Here is a 12850-nt window from a genome sequence, read left to right as displayed (position 1 = left end):
AGCTCAGCATTCAGAAAACTAAGATCATGGCATCTGGTCCCATCAATTCATGGCAAATAGATGGGGAAACAGTGTAAACAGTGGCTGACTTTATTTTTTTTGGCTCCCAAATCACTGCAGATGGTGATTGCAGCCATGAAATTAAAAGATGCTTACTCCTTGGAAGGAAAGTTATGACCAACCTCGACAGCATATTAAAAAGCAGAGACATTACTTTGCCGACAGGGGTCTGTCTAGTCAAGGCTATGGTTTTTCCAGTAGTCATGTGTGGATGTGAGAGTTGGACTGTAAAGAAAGGTGAGCACCGAAGAATTGATGCTTTTGAAGTGTGGTGTTGGAGAAGACTCTTGAGAGTCCCTTGGACTGCAAGGAGATCCAAGCAGTCCATCCTAAAGGAGATCAGTCCTGAATATTCATTGGAAGGACTGCTGTTGAAGCTGAAACTAATACTTTGGCCACCTGATGTGAAGAGCTGACTCATTTGAAAAGACCCTGATGCTGGGCAAGATTAAGGGGAGGAGGAGAAGGGGACAACAGAGTATGAGATGGTTGGATGGCCTCACCAACTCAATGGACCTGAGTTTGGGTGGGCTCTGGGAATTGGCGATGGACCTGGTGTGCTGAAACTCATGGGGTTTCAAAGAGTCAGACATGACTGAGTGACTGAACTGAACTGAACTGAAAGACCTGGTACCTTTGTTTAACATCTTTCCAGAAAACTGCATTTTACCTTATAGCTTAACTCTGGCATGTCAGTTGTCTCTCACCCCTGCCCTCAGCACTCCTCTCTCTGAGATGGAGTATGTGATGGATGACTCACATACTGTAGAAAAGAACAGTAGACCAGTGATTGTGTTGTAGCCACCATGCTTTAGACACAGGGTACACATGTGAACCTCCTGCCTATGTTTTGGGCTGTTCTGACAGTGCCTGAGGTTGTGTTAATTCTGAGGATCATCAGGGGCAGATCTTCCTAAATGTTATTGAACTTGCTGGGCACATTTAAGGAAATTGAGTGAGTTTGCTGATTTGAGAGATGACAGGTTCTTTTTCTTCTCTAATTTGTTAGTGAGTACTATCTTTTGAACGATACGCTCTGGGTCATGTGTGCAACCAGGATTTATGTATCAAGGTGAAGTGCACATAGAGAAGAACTGGTTTTGTAAAGTATGTATTAATTTAAAACTTAGCTGTTGCTTCACTCTTATATGTTCTCATACAGTAAAGGGCCTGAGGGGTATCTCTTTAGCAAGTTCTGGCTTAGTCCATTGAGCTTTTCTCTCTTTTTTTTTATTATCAAAGAAAAAAAGTCTTGTTTGTTTGGAAATAATGAACAAACATGGAAATAATGAACAAATTAATGAATGACCAAGTGAATCTGACAAGAGTCAAAACAAGGCAAGAGTTGAAAGAAAATTGCATTAAATATATTCAGAAATTGGAAATCAAGTTTTCAAAAGATTTTATTAAAAGGCACCATTTTGCTCAAAGAAATTCACCATTTCTTACAATTATTTCTGTTATGACGTTTTCATGAAGTCAAATATTTTAAAAATTTGGGAATATATTTTTAGATTCTATATTTTGATGGTGTGAATATCTTTGGAATATTTTATTTTGAGTTTTTGGGTGGATATTATAGTATTATTTGTCTGGGGACAGTTGTGTTAATTGGAATCTGTGACATTATAATGTTCGGAGAGAGATTTCTTTTGATAGCTTTTTCTGCCTGTATAAAATGAGTATCTTTCATTAAGTGTGATCTTTTTGTGATCTAATTTGAACATTAATCTGGTTTGTTGAAAGCAAGCATTTAATTTGAAACCTCAAAGTTAAACTCAGAAAAATATTCAGTTCAGTCGCTCAGTTGTGTCTGACTCTGTGACCCCATGGACTGCAGTACACCAGGCCTCCCTGTCCATCACCAACTCCCAGAACTTGCTGAAACTCATGTCCATTGAATCGGTGATGCCATCCAACCATCTCATCCTCTGTCGTCCCCTTCTTCTCCTGTCTTCAATCTTTCCCAGCATCAGGGTCTTTTCCAGTGAGTCAGTTCTCTGCATCGAGTGGCCAAAGTATTGGCATTTCAGCTTCAGCATCTGTCCTTCCAATGAATATTCAGGACTGATTTCCTTTGGGATTGACTGGTTTAATCTCCTTGTTGTCCAAGGGACTCTCAAGAGTCTTCTCCAACACCACAGTTCAAAAGCATCAATTCTTTGGCGCTCAGCTTTCTTTATGGTCCAACTCTCACATCCATACATGAGTACTGGGAAAACCATAGCTTTTACTAGATGGACCTTTGTTGGCAAAGTCATGTCTCTGCTAGACAGTAATATGCTCTCTATGTTGGTTATAGCTTTACTTCCAAGGAGCAAGAGTCTTTTAATTTCATGGCTGCAGTCATCATCTGCAGTGATTTTGGAGCCCAAGAAAATAAAGTCTGTCACTGTTTCCATTGTTTCCCCATCTATTTGCCATGAAGTGATTAGACCTCTCAATTATAGACATGCAGGGAAACCGCTAGAAGCTCTCTCACTTCATTCAGGTCTCTGCTCAAATATCGCTTCATCCAGGAGGCATCCACCCTAACCACCCTACTGGTAGACCAGCCTCAGTCTCCAGTGTGTATGTATGCTTTTTCATTAGCACTTATCACTATTAAACTTTTGGCTGTTTACACTGCTGCATCCTTCCCACTTAGAATAGTGCCTGGCACCATGAAAGGTATTCCATAATAATTTGTTGAATGAGTAAATTGTTTACCACCTGTCTCCCCAATAGAATTCAGGCCCCAGAAGGATGCCTGGCACAAGTTTGGCCTTCTAGCATGTGCTTGAAAGAATGAAATGAATGTAATACCAATAGTATTCAAATTCGTATATATGTGTGTGTGTGTATATATACACACGCTGAGCAGCATATATATATATATATATATATATATATATATGCTCAGTCGCTTCAGTCGTGTCCGACTCTTTGCAACTTGATGGACTGCTGCCTGCCAGGCTCCTGTGTCTGTGGGATTCTCTAGGCAAGAATACTGGAGTGGGTTGCTGTGCCCTTCTTCATATATATGTATATATATACATATATATATTATCACATCTTGATTATATGTTTAAATTGCACATAGATTTCTCATCCAGAAATAGATTGTTGGAAGGATGTAGTCTCTAAGTAAACTCTAGAACCAACACAGTCTGCTGTCTTTTTTGCTAATGTGGATGAGCAGATTTACGTATAGGGTCACCCTTTTTTCAGTGGCTAAATAACACTGGTATATGTTAATATCATGCCAGTAGAGATCAAAGGGTATTGTCATATGAGTATCACGTGACTAACTTGTTGAATGGATTAGTAGTGAATTCTTTTCTATTTGCTTCATTTTTTAAAGTTGAAAAAGTTTGACATATTGTATAGTACTCATTCTTATTTCTAGTGTAAATGTCTGTTAGTTGTGTGCTTTCTGTGCTGATCTCCGGTCTCAAAATGGAGAATTAAGGGTTTATATATATATATTTTTTCTTTTCATTTATTTTTATTAGTTGGAGGCTAATTACTTTACAATATTCTAGTGGTTTTTGTCATACATTGACATGAATCAGCCATGGGTTTATATTTTTTATGAGAACATTTTATAAACTCTTGTTCACATTGAATTTTGTTTCTGTTTCATTTTACGTTCTTGTGGTTTCATTTGGGAATGCAGTGACATACTGTGTTAAGTTCTTCTATCATTTCTCAACATCCTGGTTGGTCCCATGTGATGAACCCTTGTGAAGCAGGGTGGTACTTCTGGTATTCAGGTCCTTTGTGGGAGAGGGGATGAAAATATACGTCAGAAAACTGAGAAGTGGATGTAGCACTAATCTTGGGCATCTTGAAGAGCTGGATTGATCATAAGGCAGTCTGTACATCTGGAAAATAAAGATTCTTTTTCAAACTACATGGTGAGTATCTACTGCTTTTGAATGTGCAGTTTTTTCCTTAGGAAAGAAGAATGAAAACAGAAGAATCTGCACTTTCCCTTTTTCTCCTCAAGTGATTTAGCAGAACATTTCAATTTTCTTCAGGTAATTAAACCGGAGAGCAATGACAAGGAAACAGAAGGTGCCTATGAGTCTGATCTCCCCGAGGAGCTCTGTGGAAGCCAGCTTCCGCAACAGTCCCTGAAAGGCTATAATGACAGTCCTGATGTCATTATAGAGGCGCAGTTTGATGACAGTGACTCAGAAGATGGACATGGCAACACTCAAAATGCTCTGGTTGATGGTGTTAAGAAACTCTCAGTTTGTGTTCAGGAAAAAGGTGAGTACAGGACTGCTTTCTGACATTTTATTTTGGTAGATTGTTTTAAGTATTGAAATTCTTTCTGTGCTACAGAATTCATCACAGAGTACAATTGATGTCTTTCCAGTTTCTAACCTGTGGCAGCTTTTAGGAAAGGGGGATCTTTGACAGACTTCCAGCTGCTGTTTATGAGGCAGGGACAAACTGCTTCTGTTTGGTTTGTGTGGTCAGTGGTTGCCGTTGTCACGTCCTAGTGGGCTTTGCATTGTGTTGATAGCTCACCTTGACATTCCTGTGATGAGTCCAATCCCACCCAGTGGTTGATGGGAACAGAATTAAACCAATCATTAAATCCTTCCCCCAAAAAAGCACTTCATTTTACCCTAGAATTTGCTTTAATTTTAACTCAGAACATTTTGTCCTTAGTGGTGGGGATGAAAAATGAAAAGTGTTTGCAAGTGAAAATGTTAGTCACTCAGTTGTGTCCGACTCTTGCAACCTCATGGACTATAGCCTGCCAGGTTTCTCTGTCCTTGGAATTCTCCAGGCAAGAATACTGGAGTGAGTAGCCATTCCCTTCTCCAGGGGATCTTCCCAACCTGAGTCTCCTGCATTGCAGGGAGATTCTTTACCATCTGAGCCACCAGGGAAGCCCAGTGGTGGGAATGGATCACCTTACATGTGATAAGTAGATGATCCTTACAGTGTTTTGATTGTAAGCCTTTAAAAAAGCCAGTCTTATTTTCTCTGATCAAAATTTAAACCATGAGTCCCCTGGATGCTGAAAAAGCAATTGCAGACATTTAGGGGAGGAGCTGTGACCAAAGGCCCTACCTGAGTGCACTCTGAGAAACTTAAGGGAAAGGAGCAAAAATTGGAATATTTCAATGAATAGATTTCTAGAAGGTTTTAAGTACAGGGAATATGTTTTCTAGCCAGATTGAGTTTTATATATGTCATGAAATGGAAAAAATTGACCTGGCTAGGCCAACTAGATTATGAGGTTTTTTTAATCAGGAAGAAGTTTCTGGCACAGCCCCCATGAAAGGCTGGAAGAAATGCCAGAAAATTACTAAAGGAGGATGTTGAGCAGACACACTGTGATAGAGACTGGTGAGCACAGTTCTCTGACTCCTGAAGAAAGTTGGAGGTGATTTCAGGAAGTGACTGCATGTAAGGGTCACCCTGTGTCTCCACTGCTAATGAGGGAGTGATCTGGGGCAGTGAGCATTTTCTCAAAGCGTGTGTTATGTTCTGGTGCCAAGTGCTGCTCATTCAGAAGGACTTTCCAGCTTTGATATTCTGTCTGAATGAGGAGGCCACTGCTTCACTGCCCCACCAGGTGTGCTGACCTGAGGACACCCAGGTTCTTTTTGTTTTTGTGGCCTGTTTATAGACAACTAGTGGTTTCACTGTTCACGGCCCAGCCAATTTCACTTGGATGTTATTCCTTGAAAATTCATTCTGATGTTTCTTCTTTTTTCTTTTAAAAATAGTTGGATTCTGTGACCCTCTTTTGAGAGTACATGTGTATCATAATGGCATCAATCCTGTGAGTCATGTCTTTTCTGTGAGAAGACTAAATAGTTAAATCATTTACCAACAAGGTCACCGAGAGAGAGAGATACTTGAAGGACAAAGCCCAGGGGAGAAGTACTTTGGAACTGATGGGGTAATTATCCCAAAACTACTCTGTGGAATCCTTGTTCAGGTGATTGAAGTTGGCAGACCTCAGTAGCCTCTTTTCCCCCAGGCTCCAAGTTGAAGGGTTAAGATGCCTCAGTTTCTCATTAGTGGTTGGTACTAATACAAGGGCAAGGAAGTATTGATGGATGGAAATGATGGCAGAATTGATGCCTGGGGTGGATATTACTAGTTTACTTTGCTCTTTTTTTGGGAAATTCTGATGCCAGACCTACTCTTGATTTGTCATCTATTCCCTCCATCTCTGTTGCAAGTAAGTATCATTGAATGTTTTGCAAGTCCACTGTATGCAGTGTTTTCCTTACTCTTTTTATGGTCTTCCTATCCTACTGTTATTTATATTGCTTCCTTACTGGCCCTGACTGAGGGAACAGCCTTAATCCTTCCCTCAGTATCTGGTACCAATTTCTCTTCCCTGCTAGCCTCTAAATAGAGAGTTGGTGAAACCGCATGGCTGTTTCTCATTTCTTGCCCTCTTGATATTTAGGAAAATTGCAATTTGCTCTTTTAAAAATCATGGTGTTTTTAGAATATTTCAACCAGCTTCTCTTCTCTGGATAATATAAAATCTGGTTACAGTTAGGATGTTAGTGCTTTTTGCACCATTTAAGGGTTTGAAATTTGTTACTGAAACAAACCATAACCTTAAGAACATCATAAACTTTTCCTGTGACTTCTAGAGAGGTTCTTTGCTTTGTCTTCTAGTTACAGATGGATTATTAATCCTAATTCACACTTATGTGCAGAAGAGGGATTTTTATTTATTTTTGTTCTAATATCTTTTTTTAAACCTGAAGCAAATGCTGTATATTACAGTATGCATTATATATCCCTCTTTGCCCAGGAAACATTCATAGCTTTACTGTAACTACCAATTTCTCTGGTAAGTGAGCAAGTAACCTCAGCTGTCTACAGTAAGTACTTACCATTGCATTCAGAGAAAAGTTTCTCTGAGCATCTCAGACCTACACAGTAGTTTCTTCTAGGAAGACAGCATGGATCTGGATCACCCTCAGCCCCCTGAGAGAGAACGGGCCAAAGACCTGGGTCCCTTTTCTAGGTCCAGCTCCACAGCCTCTCAAGGCTAAACTTTTACCACTTTGTAGGCAGTGGCATTATCAGCACAGGAAATAGCCATCTGGTCGAGACCAGGAACAACCTAAATAAATAACCTTTGGTATCAAGTATTTGAGTAACAGTCACCTGATTAGCCAATTCCTAAGGAGAAAAAAAGTCATGACTGAGTGGTGCAGTAGCTCTTTATCATACATCTTTGGGAACTTTAAGAAGAGTTTTGAATCTTGGCAATGGTGACTTAATCGGGCTGTGACATACTTTTCCTGTTCTCTACCTTAGTAGGGTCTGTCAGAGATCTTGTTCAGTTTCCTGGTCTGGAAGTAGGCTTCTGCAAGTACCCTGAGGGCTGAACATGAGTTTGAATGTAGAGTCGGTGACACTTCCAGTTCTCTCTTTTTGTCTCTGGCCACCTTTAGCTCTTTCTTGAAGGGAGAATCCACAGGGAATCCTTGTCCCTTTATGGGGTTTGACTCAATCTGTTACTCCTCCTCCTGGGGCCTGCTCAGGTCAACCTCAGGAGTCAGGAAGAGCCCTTTCTTTCACACTTAAAATTCATCTCCTTCCAATGACAGCCCTGTTCAGTGTCTAGGTTTAAATTGTCTTTCCTTCGATAAAAAGTAACTATATTTCCCTTTGGCTGAGAAAAGCAGGTCTGTATGATACTTGGGGTTACTGAAATCCCAAGATCCCTAACTGTTTGGAAACCCTTCTTTCCTTCACCGAGAGGAATGGTTGGTCTAGCATAGGATTTCTGTTTTAGGTAGACATTGTAGGTACTGACCATCTGTCTCTGCCTGAATCACACATGATACGAATGCAATGCCCACTTAGTCTGAAAAGCAGGGAAGCAAAAATTCCCACTGTATCCTTCTAGCATAGGTTTGGACAAGGCTTTGCTCTCTTTCTTTTTAATGACACTTTAAAACACTGGCACAAAACATTGTCCAAACATTAAATAAATGGCAATTTCCCATCAACCACAATTTTTGACTGAGTGGGCAACCATTCCTCCCTGTGAAGTCCTCAAAAGAAATATATGAACCAAGGATAAAGCAATGCAGAGGAGCACTTCTTTATTAACTAAGGTTTTGACCAAGGCAGAGTGATTATACCAGTCTATACTTTCACCAGCAATTCATGAGGCTTTAAAAAATTTTTTTATTTTATTGAAGTATAGTTGATTTATAATGGTATATTAGTTTCTGCTATATAGTGAAGTGATTCAGTTACGCACACACACATATATATGTGTATGTATATATATATTCTTTTTTCATATTCTTTTCCATTGTGGCTTATTACAGGATATTGAATATAGTTCCCTGTGCAATATCGTAGGACCTTGTTGTTTATCCATTCTATAGAAAATAGTTTGCATCTGCTAATCCCAAACACCCAGTTCTTCCCTCTTCCACCCCACCTCCCCCTTGGCAACCACAGATATCTTCTTTATATCTGTGAGTCTGTTTTGTGGAAGTTCATTTATGTCATATTTTAGAGTCCACATATAACTGTTATAATATTGTATTTGTCTCTCTTTTTCTGATTTACTTCACTAGTATGATAGTCTTTAGGTCCATTGATGTTGCTGCAAATGGCATTATTTTACTCTTTTTAAAAAAAAATATTTATTTTTTAATTGAAGGATACTTGCTTTACAGAATTTTGTTGTTTGCTGTCAAACATCAACATGGATTAGCCATAGGTATACATATGTCCCCTCCCTACTTCACTCTTTTTTTAAATGGCTGAGTAGTATTCCAGTGTGTGTGTGTGTGTGTGTGTGTGTGTGTACACATGATATCTTCTTTATGCATTCATCTGTCGATGGACATGTCTTCCTATGTCTTGGCTTTTGTAAATAGTGCTACTGTGAACAATAGAGGTACATGTATCTTTTTGAATTATGGTTTTGTCTGGATATATGATCAGGAATGGGATTGCTTGATCATATGGCAACTCTGTTTTTAGTTTCTTAAGGAACCTGCATACTGTTTTCCACAGTGACTGCTTTAATTTACATTCCCACCAACAGTGTAGGAGGGTTCCCTTTTCTCCACACCTATGAGGCGTCTTCTGTTTTCTTGTTCCTGCCAACAGTTTTCAAGTTTTTATCCTCTAGAGATTAAGTTCTGTAAATTGTCTTTTCATATTGTTTGCCCATTGTTCCATCAGAGTTAGTGTTCTATCGTTGATTTGCAGGAATTTCTTGTCCATTCTCTATAATAATCCCTTTTCCATTTTAGGCATTGCAAACAACTTCTGGTTTTCTGTCCTTTAGTCATTCATCTATTAACTTTATTGTGTTTTCATTGAACAAAATTTCTTAATTTTACTGCAGTAAAATTAATCAAATACTTTATAGTTTTTTTAGTTTTTCCCTGTGCTGAGGTCACATATCCCACATAACCTTTATTAACTCCACAGTGTTACCTTTTGCTGAACTTTATGAAGCTAATTGTTTACTGATTGAGAGTATTATTTGGTTTTTCTCCTTTAAATCTATTTTTGTTGTTGAACCATCCTTGAATTCCTGGGATAAATCCTACTTAATCCTGATATATTTTTATTTTTTAAATATAATACTAGATTTACTTAGGTAATAAATAGTGTAGGGTTTTTTTGTGTTATGTTAAATGGCCCTATCATTTTCTTATCATTATCTGGTTTTTAGAGTCAAGATTATGTTAGCTTCATGAAGTGTCCTGATCAGTTTTTGACTGTTTACTATTTTCCCGGAACAGCTTGTATAAGAGAGGAATTAAGTGTTCCTTAGAATTTGGTAGAACTCATTGTAAAATTGTCTGCACCTGCTGTTTTTCAGAAGGCAAGATCTTTGCTCTTTCAGTCTCCTTTATACTGATTGGTCTGTTTAATCTCTCTCTCTATTTTTGGTGCCAATTCTGGCATAATTTAAGGGGAATTTATCCATTTGAATTTATGAGCACATAGATATTCCTAATACTCATTGAAAGTGAAAGTTGCTCAGTCCTGTCTGACTCTTCATGACCCCAAGGACTATATAGTCCATGGAATTCTCCGGAGCAGAATCCTGGAGTGGGTAGCTGTTCCCTTCTCCAAGGGATCTTCCCAACCCAGGGATTGAACCCAGGTCTCCTGCATTGCAGGGGGTTTCTTTACCAGCTGAGCCACCAGGGAAGCCCAAGAATACTGGAGTGGGTAGTCTATCCCTTCTCCAGGGAATCTTCTTGACCCAGGAATCAAACCAGGGTCTCCTGCATTGCTGGCGGATTCTTTACGAGCTGAGCTACCAGGGAAGCCCATTAATATTCTTTAATTGTTAAAAAATTTCCTTGTATCTGTATTTTTGCCTCCCTTTTCATTCTGTAGTTTAATTGTTTGACCCTTCTCTCTTTTTTCTTAACTCTTGCTTGCCAAAGATCCATCTTATTAATTGTGTTGCTAATCCTGTTCGTGACGCCAGTTGTCTTGCTGTTCACACCATGCACACTGTTCGCTGAGCCCATGGTAGGCAAGTTGTGAGCTAAGAGGCTGGAAGGAGACTCAAGGAACTGTAGGAGCTGCAGACATGGTTATTCTGTCCTGTCTGGCACGGCAGCCATAACACAGCCTCTCTCCTGGCTGATGCAGCGGCTGTAGCAGCAAAACATAACCATAACGTAATAATAACGAAGCCATAACATAACCTCATATAACACAGCCATGATGTTGCTCCAATGTAGCCCTGATGCAGTTCATACTGACGTTCCACACGAAGTAGCCCATGAGCAGGCGAGTACCTTGTGATGTGCATGTACAGTGCTATAAGTAATCTCAGCCATTACACAACTGTGCAAAGTCATTGTTTACAGAACATGGGGTGAGAGAGCCTGACTGGCACCATCTTGTTAATTTACCCACATTAATCTTTTCAAGGAGCATGATTTTTGGTTGTGTTATTCTTCTGTTTATTGTTGATGGGATGTTGTTCTTTGTATCATTGATATTTACCCTTATCATAGTTATTTAATTCCTTATTTGGGAGGGTTTCCTTTTTTGCCCTTTTCCCAACTTCTTTTTTTAAAAATTCTTTTTATTAAGTTATTTGGCTGTACCAGGTCTTAGTTGCAGCATGTGGGATCTAGTTCCCTGACCAGAGATTGAACCCGGCCCTTTGCATTGGGAGCACAAAGTCTTAGCCACCGGACCACCAGGGAAGTCTCTTCCCAACTTCCTCAGTTCAATAAGTCTTTGAAGCTTTTCTTGTTTCCTTTGAAATACTTTTAAAGCTATAAATTTCCCTCTGAGTACTACTTTTGCCATATCTAGGATACACCTGGATATATTTTTGTATATATACTAACCATATATGTAGTTACAAATAATAATCACTGATATTTATTGAGCATTAGCTATGTGCTAGGACCTAAGTACTTTATAATTAGTGATTATAACAGATTTCTATATATAAAATCTCATATTCTGTAACATTACTGAATTCATTTGTCACCATTGGGTGTGATGTTAGCTGAGAGTTTGTCATAAATGGCCTTTATTATATTGATATATATTCTTTCTCTACTAACTTTGATGAGAATTTTTATCATGAATGGATAAGGAATTTTGTCAACTGCTTTTTCTGTGTCTATTCAGATGATCATGTGATTTTTATCCTGTTTGTTAATGTATCTCATTGACTGATTTGCAGATATTGAACCATTCTTGTGTCCCTAGAATACATCCCACTTAATTATGGTGTATGATCCTTTTATATATTGTTGGATTTGGTTTGCTAATATTTTGTTGAGAATTTTTGCATCTATGTTCTTTCCAGATATTGGCTTGTAGGGTTTTTTTTGTCGTGCCTTTGGTTTTGGTATCAGGGTAATGGTGACTTCATGGGGGTAATCTGTCCTCTTCACTTTTTTTAAGAGTAGTTTTGGAAGGATATGTATTAGCACTTCTTTATGTGTTTGGTAGAATTCCCTTGTGAAGCCATACAGTCCTGGACGTTTGTTAGCTGGGAATTTTTTAAATTACAAATGCAGTTTCACTACTAGTAATCAGTGTGTTCAAATTGTTTCTTCTTGATTTAGTCTTGGCAGTTTGTATGTTTCTGGAAATTTGGCCATTTCTTCTAGGTAATCTAATTTGTTAGTGTATAAGTGTTTGTAGTATTTCCTTATGATTTTTTTTTTTTTTTGTATCTCTGTGGTATTGGTTGTTATTGTTCCTCTTTCATTTCTAATTTTGTTTGAGTTCTCATTTCTTCTTGGTGGGTCTGGTTAGAAGGTTATCAATTTTGTTTATTTATTTATTTATTTTTTTTAAAAGACAGCTCTTGGTTTCATTGATCTTTTCTGTTGTTTTTTCATCTCTATTTTATATCCTCTGTGATCTTTATTATTTCTTTACCACTGCTGACTTTGGGTTTTGTTTGTTCTTCTTTTTAGATGGTAGGTTAGATTGTTTATTTGAGATTTTCTTGTTTCTTGAGGAAGGCCTGTATTACTATAAACTTCCCTCTGAGAACTGATTTTGCTGCATCCAAGAGAGTTTGGAAAATTGTTTCCATTTTCATTTGTCTTGAGGTATTTTCCGACTTCCCCGTTGACCCATTGGTTTTTTAGTAACATGTTGTTTAGTCTTTACATGTTTGTTCTTTGCCCATTTTTCTTTCTGTAATTGACTTCTAGTTTCATACTGTTGTGGTTGGAAAAAGTGCTTAATATAATTTCTATCCTCTTAAATTTGTTGAGACTTGTTTTGTGGTGTAGCATGTGATTTATCCTGGAGAGTGTTCCTTGTG

General features: G+C 38.5%; 1 protein-coding gene across 5 annotated transcripts in view; it reads left to right on the top strand.

Annotated features, from left to right (window-relative positions):
• Positions 1–12850, top strand: part of DIS3L2 (DIS3 like 3'-5' exoribonuclease 2) — a 353242-nt gene that overhangs the window by 102460 nt on the left and 237932 nt on the right. For all 5 annotated transcript variants that reach the window (XM_043909686.1, XM_043909689.1, XM_043909687.1 and 2 more), the window contains exon 6: positions 4083–4317. In XM_043909686.1, coding sequence (XP_043765621.1) covers positions 4083–4317 — 235 coding nt within the window. The remainder of the gene's footprint in view (positions 1–4082; positions 4318–12850) is intronic.

This window comes from Cervus elaphus, chromosome 8 (assembly GCF_910594005.1).
Source record: "Cervus elaphus chromosome 8, mCerEla1.1, whole genome shotgun sequence".
NCBI lineage: Eukaryota > Metazoa > Chordata > Mammalia > Artiodactyla > Cervidae > Cervus > Cervus elaphus.
This window is presented reverse-complemented; position numbering and strand designations above follow the sequence as displayed.